Source organism: Dama dama, chromosome 14 (assembly GCF_033118175.1).
Source record: "Dama dama isolate Ldn47 chromosome 14, ASM3311817v1, whole genome shotgun sequence".
NCBI lineage: Eukaryota > Metazoa > Chordata > Mammalia > Artiodactyla > Cervidae > Dama > Dama dama.
In genome coordinates, this window is record NC_083694.1 from 34,541,892 (window position 1) to 34,566,296 (window position 24,405).

Genomic DNA, 24,405 nt, shown 5'->3' on the forward strand with positions numbered 1-24,405 from the left:
AAGGAAAATGGAAGAATTTAAAAATGAAAATCTTTTAAATAAATTTGTGGAAGTTTTCAATAATAACAGTGAAAGTAGTACTTAGGAAACTTTTAAACATTTTGGTTTGAAACTATGTTAGTACAGTGAGGAAGGCAAGAGTAAAACAGCATGGGAGAGAGAGAGAATGGGTAAGGGAAAAAAATTGGAATGGTTTTCCTTATATTTTTCAGGGGAGGAAAATTTTGTGTAATTTCCAGACTCTTAAAACTTTATGACTTCGACCTTGTCAATTTCTCATTTTTCCGATCATCTGTTTGTAAAATTAAGATAATGCTAATATATACTATATGAAATTGTAAAAACACAAAATGTACTTAAACTCAGTAATGTTAGTTTTATCATTTCATTATTATTTGAGACTCTATCTTCTAGGAATATTGTGACAGTTCATTACTTCAAATGTAATTTTGACCACTCAGTATGAACAAAAACTGAAATGATCCCAGAAGTGTCTCTTTTTTGTATGTCTTGCTTTTATACACATTATTATGGTAACACAATGATTTCCTATAGTGATATTTACTTTTATGTACAGGAACCCTCCTCCTAACAGTTTTAAAGCAACAGTGTGCAATAGAGCATTATTTTGTTTACCTGATACCATATAACAACCTAAGCTGATTTCTTTCCCACCAGGATTCACTGATGTCCTTTAAAATCCTCAGCTGGTTAGATTCTGTTTTTTTTCCATTCAACACACATCCACTGAGTTCGTCTGTGGGTGAGGCTTTGTGCTCATTTTGTTATGAAAGACAGTCTTTTCATGTTAAAACTTTTTCACTATCTATAACTTGGTCTTTCTATAAATTTACAGAAGTTTGACTGGTTCCAACATCTACTTCTTTTCCTTTAGCTGCATATTGAATACCCCAAGAAAGAATATCTGCACATGTTTTTGTTTCCTTCCTCTTTTCTCCTTCCAAGGAAATAGAGATCTTGTTGGCTTTTGCACCATTTTTAAAAATCTTTGTCAATTTTTCTACTTCCTCCATCCCCAACTAACAAGTTATAAGTCTAAGAGCAAAGTATCTAAATTCTGTTTTCGAGGACCGAGAAATGTTATGTCTGGAGCATGGGCAGCTTGTAAGGAGAAAGGAGAATGGGAGAGTCAGTGCCAAGGTAGGAAGAAAGAAGGATCCTACATTCATAAGCAAGACTTGTGGAAGAATTTCTTGCCTTGAAAATGTTTAGGGATGAGAGAAGCTATGGTCCACCTTCCCTCGGCACTCACGGTCATGTTTGCAGTCGCGGACGTGGCACTGACGAGAGTGAGGGCTGAGATCTTACGATGGTTCTGCTCCAGGACCTGACCATTGAAATGAATGGAGAACAGTTCTGGCCCAGAGCTCATTCCAATCAGATGCCAACTGATGTGGTCATGGGCACAGACTGTTATATCTGAGGGAGAGATGGGGGCCAACACAGGCCGTCAGCAGTCTGTGATAAAAGAATTCACTCACCAGATACGTTTTGAGCACCTGCTTTGCATCAGGCCTTGTGCAAGGTTCTGGGGGTATAAACACTCCCACTATGGTACCTTCCCTAGAAAAGCAGTCATCCAAGTCATGAGCAAACAAGCAGTCACAACTCATTGCAATAAGTGGTGCTAAGAGCCCAGAGATGGGGGAATGTTAGCTCAGAAACACAGGGACTGCTAAGATCCAAGGAGAGAGGCAAGTAGGTGACCAACACTCCTGGTTTACCAAGGACAGAGGGGTTCCCAGAATACACAACTTTCAATTTTAGAATTGAGAAAGTCCTGGGCAAGCCTGAGTAGTTGGTCAGTCTACAACCAGCCTGGGCTCAACTGGAGTTGCCAGAGCCTCCAATAGTGCTGAGTTTAAGGGCCAAACCTCCAAAAGGGCTGAGTTTAGGGGTCAAGTTTAAGTGAAGATGCTTCAAGTAGTTTATACTGTTTCTTTGGGCTTCCAAGGTGGTGCTAGTAGTGGTAAAGAACCCGCCTGCCAATGCAGGAGACATAAGGGATGGAGGTTTGATCCCTGGGTTGGGAAGATCCCCTGGATCAGGGCACAGCAACCCATTCCAGTATTCTTGCCTGGAAAATCCCATGGACAGAGGAGCCTGGTGGGCTACAGTCCATGGGGTCACAAAGAGTCAGACATGACTGAAGTGACTTAGCACGCATGCACTGTTTCTTTACCCACTGATTGATTATTTTAATGACAAGGCAATGAGTTACTCTGTCGGTTATAGGATCTTGTTAATATGCAGTGGGTAAATCCTCATTATACTGGGTCACTGGGAGTGTTTCATGGATGGAGTAATGAGAACTGAGTACAAAAGCTGTTTGGCTCCTTCTTTGCCCCCACAGTGACCGTGAAAATGCTAATTTGCTCTGCAGGAGATTCCAACCTTGGCTTCTATCCTTGGCTTGGGTTTTAACTTTCAGATCTATAATCACTTGATATTAGATTGTGGGGCCATGAATCAGTCCCTCACACAAAGAGGGGCTGAGGGTTTCTCTGTTTTAAACCATTGTAACAAGACCATTTCCTGGTATCATTGGTGAGAACAAGAAGTTGGAAGGTAGGAGGCTTTGGTGGAAGAATTTATCTGTCTCAAATCAATGCTTATATTGGTTTGAGCCTTTTATACATCTGTGTTCGCATTTATTGTAGTTTTTCAATTTATACTGCTCCATAAGGCAGTCTAACAAGCATTAACTTTTCTATTTCTACTAATGACATTTCCCTGTGTTGCCCTTAACCCCAGCTACTGTGTCTTTTTCAACTATAAGTTCTTAAATTCTATGCCCACATAGAGTTATTAATTGCTATTTTTTTCATATGGGTTACTTTGGCTTCTTCTCTGCATTTGCACAGACAATTCAATCTGCCAGGACATAGATACAGTTTCTCTTTTGACCACTCCCCTTAAGGCCCATAGTACTAGACATGCTATGTTAGCTGTAAAAAAAATTCTTGAGTACCTTCTGCACCAGGATAGATGATTAACCCATTTTTGTAAGAAAGTACATTGAGACAGTTAACTGCCCAAAAAACACACTAAGGTAGAGAAGTGAACAAGGTGAGGTCAGATGTGCTCAGTTAACTAAGTTTTTAAACTCTGAATCAAAACCCAGGGTCATGTGAGTATAAAGACCTGACCGGGAAGATGGAATCAAATGAAATGAAACACAATTTAAAAGCAATATCCAGACCTCAACTCTTGACAAGTTTTATTTTTAGTAAGAGAAGCCACTTGTGATTTTCAGATATAGAGAATAGCTTCTGAGAAGCTTAGTGCTTTGAAGCATAGTTTATTTAATAAAGTAATATGTTCACTTCTCCCATTTTTCCTCCACAGGATCTTTGATTCTAGTTCATTTCTATCAGAGAGAAGCAGAGGTGGTTTAGATGGGGATCAATTTTTTTTCTCTTAACAATAGTTATAATTTTGCTTTTTCACAAGAGTCTACATGCAAATGAAGAGAAAAATATCCCACATGTCACTGAATATTACTCATTCATCATCTTTTGCAATGCTAGTAGTATTTTCATATACTGGATATTTCTCCTAGTCTCCTATTCATCTTCACTGTAAGTGTCTTTATTGCGTTCTTCCTATTGACCTTTCCTGCTAGGGATTGACCTTGAATTCTGTCCTCTAAGGCTTCCTCTCTGGAGGAAGGTATGGTTACTGTGCAGCAGGAACCACACAATTCACTGAAGAAGACCAAACTGATATCCTGGAGGTCTTTGCAGGTGAAACCTGCTCAGAGCACGATATCTAGTAAGATCACTTGCTTCCCTTGGCTTCTAATTTGTCTGTTGTACTTGCTAGTTTTTGTGTTTTTTTTTTTTCTTTTGTTTTCGAATAGGACAATAAAATCTTGAGAACCACTAATCTAGGTTACATGATCTTTCAGATCAGGAGTTAAGAAAAAAATAGTATAGTCAACTTCCCCAGGGCCTTAGGGAAACAATGGGACCAATGTTTCAACTAGTTTTTCAACACAGCCCCTGTATTACCTGGTATCGTCCCATTCACATAGCCATTGACTGTGTACATTAAGGATGATGTCTGATTCCAGCTTTTACTTTCATCAAACACAGCAAACATCAGTACATGTTGCTTGTCAAACATTTTCTGAATTCCATCCTTGGTTAGGGTGCCTGTGAAAAAAGACATAGTTTTAATAGCATCCAAGTTAGAAGACTCTAGCTATCCCTAGATGGCAGTGTTGTAGATAAGCAGCCAATCATACCGATGTCTACTGTGAGACATTCTTATAAAAAATAGCATCTATCAAGTGATAATGATTGAACGCTTATTAAAATCCTGGTACCACCTTGTTTCCTCTGACATCTGATAGCCTTAAGGAATGGGACTTTAAAGGTACATTTGATCTGACACAGAGAGAAAACATTTGATGACTGTTAAGACTTTAGTAAAAGTAGCCATTTCTTCCAGTGTCAATAAGTCCCATAGCTCATAGGTCCCATGGCTTATCTGGTAAAAGCATCACACTCTAAGTTTAATAGAGCCATCTTGCTAGTATCTGTAATGAGACATAGAGAATTGGTTGAGAAGGTCAAGATTAATCTATTCTCATAACGGAAAAAAGTGCAGCTGATTATAAAATGAAATAAGAGACTTTTATAAGTTTAAAATCATTTTCAGTGTCGTCACAGTATCTTCTGTATACCAGGCAATGAAAATATGTATTTGTGTAGTGAATAAATGAATTAGGAATGTTATGTAGGTTTGATATGTGTATATGTATAGACAGACGGTGAATCCATCATATTGTTTCCCACAGTGAAATTTGGTGTGGTTGTTTATTTTAATAAAAGATTGGATAAATTCTTTGGGGCAAAATAATCCAAGCTTACTCGTAAAAAGCCCAGCCAATGAAATTTTTTATAAAGTCAATTGAGTGTGTTCAAAACCTACCACCCAAAGTGTTTGGCTTGTTTACAAGAAAGAAACTTAAGAGTTTTGTGTATTTATAGACCAAATTGCCAACCCAAGCCTCAGGTATATTTGTCAAAATTCTTTCCAAGGACTCTCAGCAGAGTATATAGGCTGCTGTATACTTTCAAAGAGACTTGGCCTTGAGGTAAATGTTACAGATCATATGGGCATGGCAGCAGAACATACTCTCAAAGATTTACTTGGGAGAGATTCCCAGGACCAAGATGAAGGAAGGATTGAAGAGAGAGAAGATTCCACCCTTCAAATACCAGTGTCAAACTATGATCTGGTTTCTGCACCCTTCTCTTCATTTATGAAACGATCCCAAGGTGCTTTCAAACCTCATTTCATGATAGTACTCCTTACCAATCCAACATCTTTGTTGTCGTTGAATTTTTTTTTACCTTTCTTACAAATAAGCAGAGGTCCAATCAGTCCAGAGTTGAAGTCCTCTACGAGATTTACATAGGAGTAATAGATGTGTGTGAGGCATGGAGGGTCATCATGGGTGGGCCCACTGTCCTCACTGATACTCCACTCATAGGTATATTCTTGGCCCGGAGCTACAGCATCATCCATCTTCTCCATGGGGAGTGTGTGGTCAGAGTAAGATGCACCTGGAGAAGTAAAAGCCATGATAACATCTGAAGAGTTTCTGAGAATTACTTTTTCACTACTTTCAAATCTGTGGGAACATAAGCTTTCAATGAAGATGTGCCTTTCTATAGTAAACCTTCATTATGTGGAAAGATTCACTTAGATCCACTTCTGTGTCTGTGTAATTATAAAAGCTCTGAGTCTATGGTGATCTGAAGTGAACAAGAAGTGTTACTAGTACATTATTTAAAGGCTAGCAAATTAATTTTCCAGTGTGTCTAAATAATTATTATTTAAATTTAATCAAAGAAGTGAGTAACCTTTGATCAGGAAATCATCACAGAATATGAGGATGGGCTGTATCTTCTCTATGATGCTTGACAAGACAGTCAATATTTTAAAAATTCTTAAATTTTTTATTGATGTACAGTTGATTTATAATGCTGTGTTAGTGTCTGGTGAATAGCAAAATGATTCTGTTACATATGTTTACCTTTTAAATATTATTTTCCATTATAATTTATTAAGGATATTGAAAATAGTTATCTGTACTAGACAGTCGGACCTTGTTGTCATATTAATTTTATATATAGTAGTTTGTATCTGCTAACCCCAAACTCCTAATTTATTGCCCTCCCACTCCCTTCCCCCTTTGGTTACCATAAGCTTGTTTTCTATGTCTGTGAGTCTGTTTCTATTTTGTAAAAATGTTCATTTGCATCATATTTTAGATTTTCACATACAATTGATATCATATATTTGTCTTTCTCTGTTTGACTTAACTTCACTTAGTATGATAATCTCTAGGTTCATTCATGTTTCTGCTGATGACACTGTTTCATTCTTTTTTATGGCTGAGTAGTATTCCATTGTATGTATATATCAGTAGGTAGATGTACATATACCACATCTTTATCCATCCTGTCAGTGGACATTTAGATTGCTTCCATGGCTTGGGTATTGTAAATAGTGCCTCTATGAATATTAGGGTACATGTATCTTTTCATATTAGAGTTTTATCTGGATATATGTCCAAAGTAGGATTGCTGTATAATATGGCAACTCTATTTTTAGTTTTTTGAGGAACCTCTGTTCTGTGTTTCATAGTGGCTGCACCAGTTTACACTCCCACCAACAGTATAGGTGGGTTCCCTTTTCTCTAAACCCTCTCTAGCATTTGTTAGTTGGAAACTTTTTGATAATGGCCATTTTGACCTGTGTGAGGCGATAGCTCACTGTAGTTTTGATTTGCGTTTCTCTGATAATTAGTGATGTTGAGCACCTTTTCATGTGCCTATTGGCCACTTGTACATTTTTTTTGGAAAAATGGCTATTTAGGTCTGCCCATTTTTTGACTGTTTTTTTTTTTTTTTTTTGGTCATTGAGTTGTATGAGCTGTCTATACATTTTGGAAACTGCAGATATTTTTGCAAATATTTTCTCCCAGTCCACAAGTAAGATATATTCAGTCGCCTGTTAGCATGGGTGTAAGTACATTCACATCTACTTATATACTGTTTCACTCTGTATTTCATGTCTTCTTTCCAACTGATGCCACTCTGAGCCGTTTTATCACATCCCTACCATCTGATTATCCCAATTCTTTCCCCAGAGTCTCAAAGTCTAGCAGTCGAGTTGTCCTTGTGATTATGAAATGTATCTACCCTGTGAAGTTTACATGCTTTACTTCAGTCCTTTGTGTACCTAGAAGGCCCACCAGTAAGACTTTCATGTGTATTCAACTTTCCATTCTGGTGGGAGATGGGGGAGAATATAGAAATGGCCTTACTTATTGAAGAAAGGGAACTGTGGTTTTCAAGAGTAAAAGCAGAGCAGAGGGTTGGGTGGCATTTTCAGCAACAAAAGGAAGATGTGGCCAGAGATGGAGCAAGTGAGGACAGGAAGGGCAGAGGTCGATGTCAGACAGCAAGAAGGAAGAGCAGTTTCTTCTGAGGAGTTCCTCATTTAATTAGGTGACAGTTTCACGTCGTCGACTGGTACCAGAATTTCTCTTTGGGATTCAGTTATCTTTGTTTAGTACAACAGTCAATAAATTCCTTGAGGTGGAAGGTAAGACCATTAGAGTGTAAATGTGAGTAGAAACTAAGGATCTGAGAAAAGGGCTAAAATGTTTAACATGATGGAGCCAAAGGCCAGTGGAAACTACTCTAACTGAAAAGACTGTAGTTTGGGAAAACAAATGGTTAATTTCTTTCCTTCCTCTCCCCCTTCCCTGTTCTTTTTCTTCTCTTTATTCCTCCTCCCTTCTCCCTCTCCCTCACCCTTTCATCATCTTTCCTGAGGTATAAATTACAAACAATGCAATTCACCAATTTTAAGTACAATATTTGCTAAATTTGGATAAATATGTATAGTTCTATAGCTACCATCACTATGGAGGGCCAGAACAATCCCATCACTCCAGTAAGTTTCCATGTACCATTTGTAGTCAATACCTTCCCCTACTCTCTGGATGCAGACAACTGCTGATTTGCTTTCTGTCTCTATGTTTTGCTTTCCTGTGTTGTCATATAAATGGAATGACGCATCCATTTTGTTTGATTTAATTAGTTACTGTGATATACTTTCCATCCTTTACTTTTTATCTTTATTTTTAAAGTGGATTTCTTGAGTTCAGCATCAAGTTGGGTGTTGCTTTCAATTCAGTCTTAAAAGCTATCTCTCAGTTGTGGTGTTCTTCCTATTTGCTTTTAATATACTTATTGATATGGTTGGGTTTAAATCTATCATCCTGCTATTGTTTTCTATTTGGTTATCTGGCTTTTGTTCATTATTTTCTTTTCTTTCCTAACTTCTTTTGGATTAATTGAGTATTTTTAACGTTTCCTTTTTACCTCCACTATTGGCTTTTTAGCTTTACTTTATTCGCAGTGCCCTTCAGTTCACAGCATACAACTTTAACTTATCATAGTCTACCTTCAAATAATACTATACCATTTTACTTATATTACAAGAAACTTGCAACAGTATATTTCCATTTTCATCCTCCCAGCCTTGTGCTGCTTGTCACCTCCATTTTACTTCTACATATATAATATACCCCATCATAAATTGTCATTATTCTTTGCTTAAATTTAGATAATCAATTATCACTTAAAAACAAGAAAAATTTTTCTCTATACTTATCCATTTCTGGAACTTGTATTCCTTCTTGTGGCTCCAAGAATCTCTCTGATACAACCTTTTTCTGACTAAAGCACTTCCTTTAACTTTTTTCCCTCTGGTTTGCTAATGAGAAATTCTTTCTACTTTCTTTGTCTAAAACAGTCTTTATTTTGCCTTCATTTTAAAGGATATTTTTACTTGGTATAGAATATCAGGTGGACAGACCATCCCTACCCCCCTTATCCAGTACTTGAAAGATATCTCTGTCTTCCCTGGTGACTCAAATGGTAAAGAATCGGCCTACAGTGTGGGAGACCCCAGTTGGATCCCTGAGTTGGGAAGATTCCCTAGAGAAGGAAATGGCAACCCACTCCAGGTGGGATTCTCTTGCCAGGAGAATTCCATGGACAGAGGAGTCTGGCGGGCTACAGTCCATGGGGTCGCAAAGAGTCAGACACGACTGAGTGGCACACACACAACTGTCTTCTGGCTTGCATTGTTTCTAATGATACGTGCTACTGTTCTATTTTTGTCCATCTATGACATTTTCCCTCTGTTTTGAACATTTTTTCTTCATCACTGGTTTTCATTTGATTATGATATGCCTTGTTGTGCTTTTATTCACATTTCTTTTTGCTTTTGTCAAGCTCCCTGAATTTGTAGAATTATGGTTTTCATCACAGTTGAAAAGTTTATAGCCACTATTTCTTTGACTATTTTTTCTGTCTCTTCCTTTTCTAGGATTCCAATTAGTTAACCCCTGAACAACATAGTTTAAACTGTGCAGAAACATTTACAATGTTTTTTTTTCCCAAAAAAAATATCTACTACATTACAACATCATTCATGGTTAGTTGAATCTGCAGATGCAGAACCACAGATAAAGAGGACAGACTAAAGTTACACATGGATTTTCAAATATGTGGAGGGTCAGTACCCCAATCCGTACATTATTTAAGGGTTAGCTGTACACATATGTCAGATCATGACTGAGCAACTGAACTGAAGTGAACATATATTCACTCTTTAGATTCTCTTCTCATATAGGTTATCCCAGAATATTGAGTAGAGTTCCCTATACTATAGAGTAGGTCCTTTTGGTAATCTATCATATATATAGTAGTGTGTATGTGTTCTTTTTCTGGATCTGTTTCTAATCATTCAGGGTTTTTTTTTTAATTATGGGTAATGATTTTCCTGATTTTTTGAATACATTAATTTTTATTAACATTGTGAGTTTTACATGTTGGTTTTGAGATTTTGTTACCTTCTTGTAATAAGCATTGGATTTTATGTTGCACATAGTTTAGATTGTTGTTGTTCAGTTGCTAAGTCGTGTCTGACTCTTTGCAATCCCATGGACTGTGACACAGCAGGCTTCCCCGTCCTTCACTATTTCCCGGAGCTTGCTCAAACTCATGTCCATTGTGTTAATGATGCCATCCAACCGTCTTATCCTTTGTCATCTCCTCCTCCTCCTGCCCTCAATCCTTCCCAGCATCAGGGTCTTTTCCTTGACCCAGCTCTTCACATAAGGTGGCCAAAGTATTGGAGCTTCAGCTTCAGCATCAGTCCTTCCAATGAACATTCAGGGTTGATTTCCTTTAGAATTGATTGGTTTGATCTCCAGGCAGTCCAAGGGACTCTCAAAAGAGTCTTTCCCAGCACCACAATTTGAAAGCATCAGTTCTTTGGTTCTCAGCTTTCCTTATGGTCCAACTCTCACATCCATACATGACTACTGGAAAAACCATAGCTTTGACTATACGGACCTTTGTTGGCAAAATGATATCTCTGCTTTTTAATATGCTGTCTAGCTTTCTCCCAAGGAGCAAGCGTCTTTTAACTTCATGGCTGCAGTCACCATTCACGGTGATTTTGGAACCCAAGAATATAAAGTCTATCACTGTTTCCATTGTTTCCCCATCTGTTTGCCATGAAGTGATGGGATTGTACACCATGATCTTAGTTTTTTGAATGATGAGTTTTAAGCCAGCTTTTGCATTCTTCTCTTTTGCCCTCATCAAGAGGCTCTGTAGTTCCTCTTCACTTTCTGCCATTAGATGGTATCACCTGCATATCTGAGGTTGTTGATATTTCTCCCAACAATTTTGATTCTGGCTTGTGAGTCATCCAGCCCAGAATTTCACATGATATACTTACTTGGAATCAATTTGATACTTTCAAGTTTATTTTTAAAGCTTTGTCATCTCCCAAGAAGCCTGTAGCCTAGACTCAATTCAGTTCAGTTCAGTTCAGTTGCTCAGTCGTGTCCAGCTCTTTGCGACCCCATGGACTGCGGCATGCCAGGCCTCCCTGTCCATCACCAACTCCCGGAGTTTACTCACACTCATGTCCATTGAGTTGGTGATACCATCCAACCATCTCATTCTCTGTCGTCCCCTTCTCCTCCTACTGTCAATCTTTCCCAGCATCAGGGTCTTTTCAAATGAGTCAGTTCTTCGCATCAGGTGGCCAAAGTATTGGAGAGTTTCACCATCAGTCCTTCCAATGAATATTCAGAACTGATCTCCTTTAGGATGGACTGGTTGGATCTCCTTGCAGTCCAAGGGACTCTCAAGAGCCTTCTCCAACACCACAGTTCAAAAGCATCAATTCTTCGGCACTCAGCCTTCTTTATAGTCCAACTCTCACATCTATACATGACTACTGGAAAACCATAGCCTTGGCTAGATGGCCTTTGTTGGCAAAGTTTTGTTTGCCTTTTGTTGGCCTTTGTTTACTGCTGTCTAGGTTGGTCAGAACTTTTCTTCCAAGGAGTTAGCGACTTTTAATTTCATGGCTGCAATCACCATCTGCAGTGATTTTTGGAGCCCCCAAAAATAAAGTCTGTCACTGTTTCCATTGTTTCCCCATCTATTTGCCATGAAGTGATGGGACCAGATGCCATGATTTTAGTTTTCTGAATGTTGACCTTTAAGCCAACTTTTTCACTCTCCTCTTTCACTTTCATCAAAAGGCTCTTTAGTTCTTCTTCGCTTTCTGCCATAAGATGTACTTTAATACCCTCAGAAGCTGCCAGTTTATTGTTGATGATTAAGCTTATGCCATAGGGGGAAAAAAAAGACTAGTTGTGGATGGACCATAAAGTCTATTGAAGACAGGAGACTGAATCAGTTACTATAAGCTCAACACAAATCCAGCTGTGTCAACTCATTCCATCAAACTTTAAAGAGTTTTGTCTTACCCACAGGATAAAGACTAAGTGTGTTGCTATGGCAGCTGAAATCATTCATGATTTGGATAAATGTGTGCTCATCCTTCAGATGTCAACTTAAATATAAGCTTGCTTCTTCCTTGATTTCTGATTGTACTGTCTTTTTTTTTTTCTTTTATAGCACTCATCACAATTTATAATTAAATATATGTGTAATTATATGATTAACTTCTTTTCTTCCTACTAGATAATAATTAACTGTACCATGCACATTTCCATCACTAGAATATGAACAGTTCAAAGACAGGTGCTGGATTATACTTCTTTTAGTATCCTTGATGCTTTTACAGTACCTGGCATGGAGAAGGTGCTCAATGAACATATTGAACTCTTAAGATTTAAGGTTCCTATGGGCTAGAAGCAAGATCATCAAGTCTAAGCTCATGTGTATGTCTGTTAGAATTGCATGGTGTTAAAACAAATCAGATATCAGCTTTAACTATATGGAGACATTATGTAAGAATCTGGATTGCTTGTTTCTGTTAAAGAATAGAGACTTCCTGGTAGCTCAGCTGGTAAAGAATCCACTTGCAATACAGAAAACCCCAGTTTGATTCATGGGTCAGGAAGATCCACTGGAGAAGGGATAGGCTACCCACTCCAGTATTCTTGGGCTTCCCTGGTGGCTCAGCTGGTAAAGAATCCACCTGCAATGTGGGACACCTTTTTATCCCTGGGTTGGGAAGATCCCTGGAGAAGGGGTAACAGCAACAAATAAAACCTAGAGATCAAGGTGACACTGGACCAAATTTTTGCATAGAATTTGGCTGGATCCGAGTCCTGGCTGCCCCCTGCAGTTGGACACTGGCTATCTGATCACCAGTCTCTACTGGACTCAGTTTTTCATTGAATTTCCTTCCTGGCTGCTGTTGGCATCTGTTTGTGACCCTTGTGCTAGTAAAACCTTAATATAGGACTCTTGTATCTCCCCCCACCCCCACCAAAGGATATCCTTTTGACACTGATAACCAATATTTAATAGGTTGAACTTTCATTCTGTTGATAAAAAGGATGTGAGTGTTAAAATTATCAGGAGCTGAGAAATGTTAAAAGCTGAAATAGCTTCCTGTGAATAATCATATTATTCCAGCCTAAAGCCAAAAGAAAAAAAAGAGTTTATGGGAAAGAGTCTCTGCTAATAAACACAATGAACTACCTCTGGAAAGTTGCAAAACAGTTTTGGTAGCAGAGCACAACCAGGACTGATAAGGAGCTTTGCCATCTCAGGTCAAACCTTGTCTGTTGACCGGAATTTGCATGGCAAGTTGTTGACCGATGCTCTGTTGAATCAAGCATGATGACCCTTATTCAATGCTTCATGCTTTGTGACCTCCTGAAGTTAAAAAATGAAGTCTCTGGACATAATGCTTCCACTGTTCCAACTGTGATTCTACTGTATGAATTTCTCTAGTAGAAAATGGCATTCATAAGCTTTCAAAAGGATGAAATGTGATATATCTTTGTAGGGTGAGAGAGAACATTTGAAGTTTTTCCTCTCTTTCTCTGGATAAGCATATGTTCAAACTTCAGATATCAACCTATATTTCAGCCTATATATTCATTCCATGATCTCTGATATATATCTTATAATTTCACAAATACTTAATTAAAATTGTGATGATACTATAATTAAAATACTTGTGAAATTATATGATTAATGATATCATCTCCCTGCTAGGTTATAGGAGAAAATACATGAGTTTGGAAGACAGATTTGAAGTTTCTTGGTTGCACCACTTGCTGTCTGAATTTGGGGAAATTTCAGCCTCAGTTTTCTCATTCATAACTTAAGATAATGTAATCATTTTCTAGCAATAATATTTCATTGTTGATGAGTTCTAAGGACTGAAAAATACATGCAAAATATCTGACACCTAACCAAAATATGGCAACCTGTGCTAATATTTTCGTATTTTGGTAATGTCCTTTCTCAGCTGTTTTTTTTTAACTGGAGGAGAACTGCTTTACAATATTGTGTTGGTTGTTGCTGTACGCGAATCAGTCCTAATTGTACAGATATTCCCTCCCTCTTGAGCCTCCCATCCCACTCCTAGGCATTTTTTAAATTGACATTGCCTCTTCCATTTTTTAAGAAATGAACTTCGTACTTCTGATACAATTTATCTTGTGTTCTTAAAGTCTCTTAATATATTAATCACCAGCAAAATTAGTAAGTTTCAGAGCAAGCAGAAAATAACACGTAGTCTTTACTTTCTAATCTGGTCCTCAGTTTCTCAGTTTAGTTCACTGGTGATTGTTACCATAATCATCTATGTCCCAGGATCTGGGTTAGATGCCAGGGCATAAATATAAAGAAGATAGCTTGAGACCCTGAGGAGCTCACAGCCTAGTTAATAGTAGACTACAAGCAAGTGCCCTGATTGTGCTGGATTTCATTTCTAGGTTTCTTCTAGGGCCACTTCAATGGAGAAGCCATGATCAGAACACCTTGTTCATCTCTAATGATTCCAATCGTATAATTATCTAAGAATCACTGAAGAGGTTCCAACACATGCAGGATATAGCACTGTAACTGATTATCCAACAATATTAAACTTAGTTTAAAATGGTCAGGGTTTCATATCTAAGTTTATTTGAACACATGGTGATTTTTAAATGTCTGCCTTGTTGACCAGAGTAAATTACTGGAAATTTCAGATTCACTTGTTAGTTAAACACAGGATAAATTTCAAGTAACTGAATGAATGATTACAAGGTGAATTATGAGCATCTTGAAATAAATCTGCATATAGAAAAAGATCCTGTAATTAAACAGAGTGAGGATTACTAATGTGATAGTTTGGAGATAATTTTTCACTGCTTTAATTCTTTTCACTTTAAAGTATTTTATTTTACTTTTCATCTAGAATAAAACAAGCAAGTTGTATCTTTGATTTTTGTAAGGTATATAACCTGACATATGAAATAAAAATGTCTGTATAAAGGAAGCATTTATGAAATATATTTTTGACAAACCTGACTTTGACTTTGTAATCAAAATAAAAAGTTTAAAACTCTTAACCAAAAGGAGGAGAACTATCCAGCAAAGACTATTAGGCCAGAGGACAAAAAGTCCTTGTTCAGCTTCGTGCTAGAATAAATTCTTTACACAAGGGCGGCCTTTTATTTTATTTTTCTTAATTCTGTTCACTTCCTGCTCAGTCTGTAGTCAGCTTTGTGATTACACTTGTCATGATGATCTAATTATTTGCTAAGAGACTCTCAGGATTTTTTTTTTTCCAAATGTAAAATAGTGCGTACAAGCTTTGGAAAAGTGAAGTTACATAAAGGGCCACTTTGGTCACCCACTAGGGAGCTTTTCCTCTCCATTTAATAGACTCAGTGAACTGTCCAGTGTGCACTTAAATAATCAGAACATTCTTTTAGAGACTATAATTTAGGCACTGAGCAAATTAGAGTGCTGAGGTTTTGTAAAGAGCCTGTTTTCATTGCACAGGGCCTGCAAGTCTTTTGAAGGAGAAAGACTTACATGCTTGTCACATTTTTTAGACTTACGAGAATTATTATCAATATATTAGCCCTTACAATTTGTTTCAGATATTTATTATATACTCAAAGAAGCGTCTGCAGGAGGTCAAAATATCCAGAGCAAAGTGAAAAATGTAATTGACTGCATGATGTCAAGCATTGGAATGTTTTGAAAAAATTGAGAGGACTAAGTTTTCACATAGAGAATTTGGCAACATTTAAATGCAAAGAACAATCTCTGGTGGAAAAGTTATTTACTTGTTTATTTATTATTTGGGGAATTGGCTTACCAGCAGATAGCTGAATATTATAGTAGAACTCATTTTGTTATGTAGTATTCACAGTGCAACTCACACATTTAAATTGTGAGAATTTAAGTCAAAGAATAATATTAATATTCCCTCAGAAACAAACTGTTAAGGGGAACTGTCCAAAACAGCTTCAGAAATCTTACTGGACAACAAAATTTGCTCAAGGGTATAGCATTGTGATCAAACAGTTGAGCATGTACTAGCTACAGAGTTTCTGACATTTTAGCCTCAGATTGAAATTCTTTTAGTGATAAAAAGTTTAAAACCAGGTACAGTTGCAGATATTAATATTTTACTTACTGGTTTAAAAACATATTCCTATCAAATGCATTTCTAAAAGAAATATTCTTGTAAATATTTTTACAAATCACAATTTATCCTGTCAAAAGAGCTGCCCATCCTTGCCCTACATAACGTTATACACCTGGGGAGGGCATGCACCTGGAAGTAAGTTGAAAATACCATGCTACAACTTGGCATCTATGTCACATGCCGTCAGTTTATGGAGGAAAGGCCATCATGAGACTTCCACACTAAATACAGTAACGTCTTTCCTGGCCTGGACTCACATTTCCAGTCATCTCCTAACTAAAGCATAGTCTAGAATTTAAAAGAGCAACAAAGTTCCTAGACAACCAAAATAAATGTTACAAAATCCATGAATGAAAGCTCAGGGTCTTTATCTGTGACAATACTATAGATAATGGACTTCCCTTGGTAATGGGCTCAGCTGGTAAAGAATCTGCCTACAGTGTGGGATACCTGGGTTTGATCCCTGGGTTGGGCAGATCCCCTGGAGAAGGGAAAGGCTACCCACTCCAGTATTCTGGCCTGGAGAATTCCATGGACTGTATAGAGTCAGACACAACTGAGTGAATTTCACTCACCATAGACAGTAACGTAGGTCTTCATTTCGAGTCTGTTTACTCTTAGACTACACACAGTTTTAACATTTGTGAATATTTGTAAAATCTTCTAGTAGATTGGAAGTAATGGTTTAGGAAGGGATTCGAATTTTACTCCTCATCTTCTGTTTTAAAAAAAAAGTCTGGGAAAGTATAACATTTAGAAAGAGTTCTTCTATTCAAAGTGATTTTAAAAAGTATCTTAACACTTAAAGTAAACCTTAAACTATCCGGAAAATGTTATTACTCAAAACAATTCATTCCTTATGTACTCTGGATAACTGAAGTTTTCTGTGCAACTTTAGTTCCTTTTGTCATCTGAATTCTATTGTAGAATTTTATTTGAGTAGAAATAAAATGATGAGCACTATGTGCCAAAAACTTGACATATACTGTGACTAATCCTTGCAATAACTTTAGTTGGGAGGAATTGCTACCTCATTTTGTAGAAATAAAACTGAGGCTTCGCGATAAAGGCAATTGCCTAGTCAAATTTAGGGTTCAAATCCAGGGGTCATTCTGGCTCTAAAGCCAGCATTCTTTCCATGGCTATCTTTTTCTTCTAGCTGATGTCAGTAGGTCTCCTAATCTTTGGTGGGGCTCAAGGATTAATTTCCAGATAAAGAAGATTGCTGTCTGGGTTGGATCATTCACTGGTTAGACCAAGCAGCCACAAAGGCTGCTTGAGTCCTCTCTTAAGCCATTTATATTGTTTCAACCTCCCACCATTCACCTCTCAAGTATCTACCTCTGAGATAAGGGAATCTGGATTCTCTTGTAGTTGACTCAGCATATGGTTAATTTATTTTGACTCTTGAAAAAATAGTACAAACCATAGAAGGATGCTATAATACAGAAGGTAAGTGTCAGACATGAAAAAGGAGATGTATTATTCTAACAGAGGGCACAATAAAATGAATAGAAGGCTTGCCTTTTTATTTTTCACCACAAAGGACAGATCAATCTTTTAGTCTGTTTACTAGATTTGTATCTCATCTCCACGATAAAATTGGACTTTGCACATTAATCTTTGTTTACCTTTCTCAGATTCATGAGACCAGGGGCAATAACCAAGTGACCAATCGAAGTGGTGGGAACATTTTAAAACAACTGCTCATAAATTATTCTGGCAGGAGGGGAGTGCAGGGACAAGTAAATAGTAAAGGAAGAGGGATAATGTTGCAAGGTTCATTCTCTGTGCAAATAGCTTATGTGGAGTACAAAGTCTGTAACACTTAACTTCTCCCACATCTGAAATAGAACTTGCCTGGAACGCTTTGCGGGTTCTCCCCTTGTGCGTGGCATTGCTGAATTCCTGATGCAGTCATCTGGAATACTTATAAGTAGGTGAAATTCTTCTTCACTATGTCATTATGCCATTACATGCTACCTCACCCAGAGTTTTGCAAAGTGGCTAAGATGCCTGAAATTTCAGTTTTCATTGTTTTTCCTCAAGCCAAAGATGAAATGATAATGCTAATGGTCCTGGGGAGATCAGTTCATTGACATTATCAGTCATGAGTTGTCAGGATGAGTTTGATAGCAATTTACATAGGAAATAATAAATAAAAAGTCACTTTCTAATCCATATGTGCTGTGTGCTTATTCACTCAGTCCTGTCTGACTCTTTGCTATCCCATGGACTGTAGCCTGCCAGGCTTCTCTGTCCATGGAGATTATCCAGGCAGGAATACTGGAGTGGGTTTCCATGCCCTCTTCCAGGAGATCTTCCCAACCCAGGGTTGAACCCAGGTCTCCCACATTGCAGGCAGATTCTTTACCAGCTGAGTCACCAGGGAAGCCCAAGAATACTGGAGTTGGTAGCCTACCCCTTCTCCAGGGGATCTTTCTGACCCAGGGATCGAACCAGGTCTCCAGCATTGCGGGCAGATTCTTTACCCTCTGAGCCACCAGGGAAGCCCTCTAATCATATACTGTCAGGTAAGTATTAAGTTATTTGAACATATTTCAAATAACATTTTTAATCGAGATAAAACAGACATTATAACATTATAATTTAAAGACATTTTAACTGAATTACTTTTACCATCATAAAATTATCAAGTGCTTATTATTTGCTGATATTTATCAAGTGCTTATTTTATATGCAGGGCTTCCCAGATGGCCTGGAGAAGGAAATGGCAACCCACTCCAGTATTTCTGCCTGGAAAATCCCATAGATGGAGGAGCCTGGCAGCCTACAGTCCATGGGGTCTCAAAGAGCTAGACACGACTGAGCAGCTTGGCTTTCTTTCACTTTCCCAGGTGGCGCTAGTGGTAAAGAAACTGCCTGCCAATGTCCAGTCCCTGGGTGGGGAAGGTCCCCTGGAGGAGTGCATGGCAATCTACTCCAGAATTCTTGCTTGGAGAATATGCAAGGCATTGTTCTAATATTTCTTGACCACAAACCTATATGAGGTAGATATGATTACAATCCCCATTTTACAGATGAGAAAGACGAGGCACAAAGAGGTCAAGTTTCTTGCCAAAAGTCACACAGCTAATGAATGTCTGAGCCAGTTTGTACCGGGTGTCTAGTTCCAGACCTACATTGTAAACCACTCTCCTACTTAGTTCTTCTCTTCAAAGGTATAATGGCTGGCATACATGGGGAAAGATTTGTGAATCATGAAAAGTTAAAATTTATTTTTAAATGGTGTTATACCCACATCTATTGTAGTGTGGATAATTTTCTTACATCAGTCCCTAACAGAACTCTACTCTGCTTATTGTGGTCTGAACATCAACATAATGGAAATAATCAGAACAATATCAGCAATAGGTACTTACAATTCTGTGGCTGATGTGGTCCCTTTAATCTCCACCATATCCATGATCTTCACCATCACTGTCATCATTTACTGGGGGCTTACCAGGTCCCAGGAACCATATTTAGTACATTACCTAAGTGATCTCATTTGTTCCTCAAAGCTATCTTATGGAATAAGTATAACCATTCCCATTTTATAGATGAGAAAACTGAGGTTCAGAGATGCTGTACTCATAGAATCAGAAATTGTAAAACTGGAATTTGAACCTAAGTATGCCTTTAAAGTTTATGTTCTTAACTGCTTCAGTATGTCCAAAATTTCAATACTACATCTATTACCATTATCACCACTGAATATCACTTATTAGATGCCACCCATGTGCCAGGCTAGCCCTATGTCACTATTTCAAACTATGACTCACGGACCAAATCCAGCCAGCTGCCTGTTTTTTGTAAATAAAGTTTTATTGGGACACAGTTGTGCGCATCCATTTACATATTGTCTGTGGCTGCTAAATGGTAGAGTTGAGCAGTTGCGACATAGATTTTATGACTTGCAAAGCCCAAAGTATTTACTGGCTCTTCACAAAAAAGTTTTTGAACCCCTGCCTTAACCCATCTTGCAACATTATTATTCTCATTTTGCAGAGGAACATATTGGAGTTCATAAAGATTAGATAACCTGCCCATCCAACTATTAAAAAACAAGAACATAGCAAAAAACCTGAGGTCTAGATGACTCCAGAAGTTTTTCACTTTCTCCTCTGAAATCTACAAAGGGACAATTTTTATTATTACCAATTATAGGAAAGGAGATTTCTCTTAACTTAATTAACAATATGGTTCAAAATGTTTGACACTGGTGGTAAAAGAGTTGTACATTTTCCCATGCCAGAGGGATATGAAGTTAAATTCCTCTTACCTTCTGAGAATTTATTGTACTTAATTCCTTGAGGATGGATGCTTAAGGGCTTGTGTGCTTTATTCCTAAAGTGAACTTTCATGATGTCTCCAACTTCAGCATACAAAGTAGGCCCAAGAAGTCCTATGAAAACAAGAATTTAAAATATGTTTGTATTCAGAATTGCTAAGACAGAGCTGCTAAGCAAGAAAAACATGCAGAAAACCCCACAGGTGATTGCTGTCATTCCTCTCAGTCTTGAGGTTGATGAGCTTATCTTCAATCTAGAAGGCTTTGCCAGCTCATTACCTCTGTATTCCATGCAGGCAGATAAGGATGGGAAGGTAGAAATACCTGGCTTCGGCCCAAAGCCAGTTAAGAAAATAGAAGAAATGGTTCTGATCATGTCCACCCCATTCTGATTCACTGTCATTCCTGGGGAGACTGCCATCTTGGGTCAAGAAAGATGTTCACTTTCATTTATACAGGGTGAGGTGAGAGAGGGCGAGTGACTACTTCAGATCTCTCTGAGGTGGGAGACCTCAGAGACCTAAATGAAGTCAGGGAGCAGACCAGACTTCTCTGGCCCTGAGGCAAGTTCAGAGTCCTTGAGGCAGGAGTGAGCTTGATGTATCCAAAGAAGAGACCATCGGTGTGGCCAGAGTGAGAAAAGTTAGGGTCACCCACTGAGGGCCATGGTAGGGACTTTGGATTTTCTTCTAAGTGAAATGGAAAACCACTGAGCTTTGTGCAGCAGAGAGACATGGTCTGATATGTTTTAAAGTTAATCCTACATGTACACACTGCTATATTTAAAATGGATAACCAACAAAGATCTACTGTATAGCACAGGGAACTCTGCTCAATATTATGTGGCAACCTGGGTGGGAGGGGAGTTTGGGGGAGAAGGGGTATGCATATATGTATGGCTGAGTCTTTTCTTTGTTCACCTGAAACTATCACAACATTGTTAATTCACTATACCCCAATACAAAATAAAAAGTTTTTTTTTTTTAAGTTCATCCTAAAAAAAAAAAAAAAATCACAAGAAAGATTCATCCTAGCTGCTGTGTAGAAAATATTCTGTGTAGTGACAACAGTAGACACAGACCAGGTGGTATAGATGAGAGATAACGCTGTGTTGGGCCAGCATGTGCAGCAGTGAAGCAGGGAGAAGAGGCTAGATTCTGGGATTTTTGACAGTAGAGCCAGCAAATTTGCTGAGGGGTTAGATGTGGCCATTGAGAGAGAGAAGTCAAGAGTGACCCTAAGGGTTTTGATCTAAGCAACTGGATAAATAATGTTATCAGTTACTTTGATGGGGAACACAGCAGGGACGGCAGATTGGGGTGCAGAAATCAACAGTGAGGCTTCACTTACTACATGTCAGGTGCTGTGCTAGGTCCTGGGGACACATGGATAAATAAGCAACTGTCCTTGTCCTTCAGGAGCTCACAGGCTCATTTGGAGATAGACATATGGTAGGAGCTACTGCTGAGATATGGGCAAAATGCTACAGGAGCAGAAAGGATGAAGGACCAACTCTGTCTGTAGAGTTAGGGGAAGAGCTGATATTTGACTCAGCTTTCTGGAGAATCATATGTTACAGTTTCCCAAAGTGTAATCCTTGGACGCTCTGCATCAGAATCAGCGAGGGTTGAACTAAAAGGCAGATTCTCAAGTAAGTATTCTCTCAGCCCCAGTGAACCTGAGTCTCTCTGGAGGTGGGGTCTGGGAATCTGCATTTTAGAGGTGTGCTCCTGAGTGACTCTGATGTCCTTCAAAGCTTGAAGACTTGTTGCCAAAAGCCCTTTTTCAGACAGTTGACCGTTCTCACTTCCAAGCTATCCATAAGCTCTCATGGGGTTGGCTTCTGCCCATTAGGAATCACAGGAGCAGGAGAAGGAAGTTACAGTAGTCATGGAGTTCAACTAGCATTTGTTTGCCATGGAGATAATTGTAATTGTCCCTCTTGATATATTTGAGCACTCTAAGTCTTTACATTAAGCCTTCCAGCATATCTTTAAGGTTGTTATTAAGATACTTATTTTATAGATGAAGAAACTGAACCTCAGAGAATTTAAATATCTCACCCAATACTATACAGCTAATTAGAGGCAGAGCCATAATTTAACCTTAATTTATCTGTCTGACTCTAGATGCTAAGCTTTTAACCACCTCTTTTTTAAACCACCTCTTATTATTGTAGTTATTCATTCTTTTAAGAAATATTGAGTGCTCACATTATCCTAGGTGTCAGAATTGCAATGGTGAGTAAAACAGATGTACCCCCTGCCTTCAAAGATCTTAGAAAACAGAAGGCGAGACGGATTTTAACAAATGGTCACACAAATATTTAATTGTAAACTGTGGTTCATATTATGAAAGAAAAGAATAGGATTCTCTGCAGGGCATTTGACAGGGGCTTCTAGGCTATTCTTAGAGGCAGGAAGGGGATCAGAGTTGGAAAATGCTTCCCTGAGGAAGTGAGGTATGAAAATACAAATGTTGTTACTTTCTCAAGGGCCTGTTTTCTGAAGACTGTTCTGTCTTACCCTTTTCTTATGTGCTCTTTCTCATGCCCTTAAGACAGATATCTTGGCTGACACGTCAGCCTCGATAGGTGTTGTTCTGCACGCAGAACAAACTTCCTTATCTTCAAAGCCTTACTATATGACTTCCTTGTCCAAAAAGGAGACTTTATAAATATACACTCAGCATTTTCTCAGAGAATTGCTCCGTTGTGAGCTCTCCCTACACTGTCTCTTATAATCCTGTGTGGTTGTGAAAATTAATTCAATACGACACCACCACAGTGAGACGTTAACTGAAGCTCAAAGGCAAAGAGGCAAAGGGATGGACAAGAGCCTTCCAGGGAGTGGGACTAGCATGTACAAAGGCACTGAGCTGCCAGCACACTTGGCCTATTCAGAGAACTGGTAGATAGCCATGGGAAGGCAGAGCATTGTAGGTAAGAGAGAAAGGCAGAAAGTGAAGCCAAAGTCATGATCAGAGGTCTCATCACACAGGGCCTTGTAGACCTCTCAGAGTTTTGCCTCTTAACCTTAGTATCTGGAAGCAGGGGTGCAACATGAGCCAGGGACCAGCTGCATTTGTGAGAAAATAGAGTGAAGGCTGAGAGAACAGATGGAAGGCTCCAGGAAAGAGATGTTGGTAATTTAGTTCAAGGTTAGGACAATGGAGATAATAAGGAGAGAACATATTAGAGAGCTGTTTAGGAGATCACACTGTCAGGACTTGATGGGTTGCATGTAGAGTAGGGGGTGAGCGAGATCAAGTGGCCATGGATGGCTGCTGAGGTTCTGGTTTGGAGGGCTGGGTGGACGAGGGGGCCATTTTCTGAAATGGAGGACATTGTGGCAGAGTTTTGTTGCGGGGCGGCAGGGGGGTAGGGGGTGTGTGTAGTAGGCAGGATAATGCCCTCCCACCACCTAATCCCTGGGACCTGTAAATATGCTACCTTATATGGCAGAATGGATTCTGTGGGTGTGATTAAGTTAAGGAAGTTGAGATGGGGAGGGTTTCTTGGATTATCCAGGTGGGCCCAACGTAATCATAAAGGTTCTCAGAAAAGGGAAGCAGGAGTATCTGAGTTAGCAACTAGAAGATGCTACCTGCTGGCTTTGAAGAAGAAGGAAGAAGCCATGAGCCCATGGATGCAGGTGGCTTTTATCAGTAGTAATGGGAAAAGGCAAGGAAATAATTCTCCCCAGAAGCCTCTGGAAGGAACAGAGTTCTGCAAACACCTTGATTTTAACTCAGTGAAACTCATTTGGACTTCTGGCCTCAAGAGCTTTAAGATAATAAATTTGTGTTGTTTTAAACCACTAGGTTTGTGGTAATTTGTTACAGCAATGATAGGAAACTAATTTCCTTTTAGAAGTGAGAAAATGTGATCTTTGAGACGGTCGTCCTGTGTTTCCACCCACTGTTGTCTTATTCCACTCCCTGAGCTCCAAGTCCTAGAGTTTATACTGACCATGTGCCGGAAGCTTTTTGTTTGTGTTTTTATGTTAGTTCTGCATAGGACCATGGAGTCCACAGAATTGAATCCTCATCTGAGAGAT

General features: G+C 38.6%; 1 protein-coding gene across 1 annotated transcript in view; it reads right to left on the reverse strand.

Moving 5' to 3' along the window:
* F5 (coagulation factor V) overlaps window positions 1–24,405 on the reverse strand; it is a 74,503-nt gene that overhangs the window by 40,524 nt on the left and 9,574 nt on the right. Inside the window, exons 3-6 of the mRNA XM_061160278.1 lie at window positions 20,339–20,461; window positions 5,385–5,597; window positions 4,035–4,178; window positions 1,219–1,440 (exon numbers count right to left, since the gene is read on the reverse strand). Of these exons, the coding sequence (XP_061016261.1) occupies window positions 1,219–1,440; window positions 4,035–4,178; window positions 5,385–5,597; window positions 20,339–20,461 (702 nt within the window). The remainder of the gene's footprint in view (window positions 1–1,218; window positions 1,441–4,034; window positions 4,179–5,384; window positions 5,598–20,338; window positions 20,462–24,405) is intronic.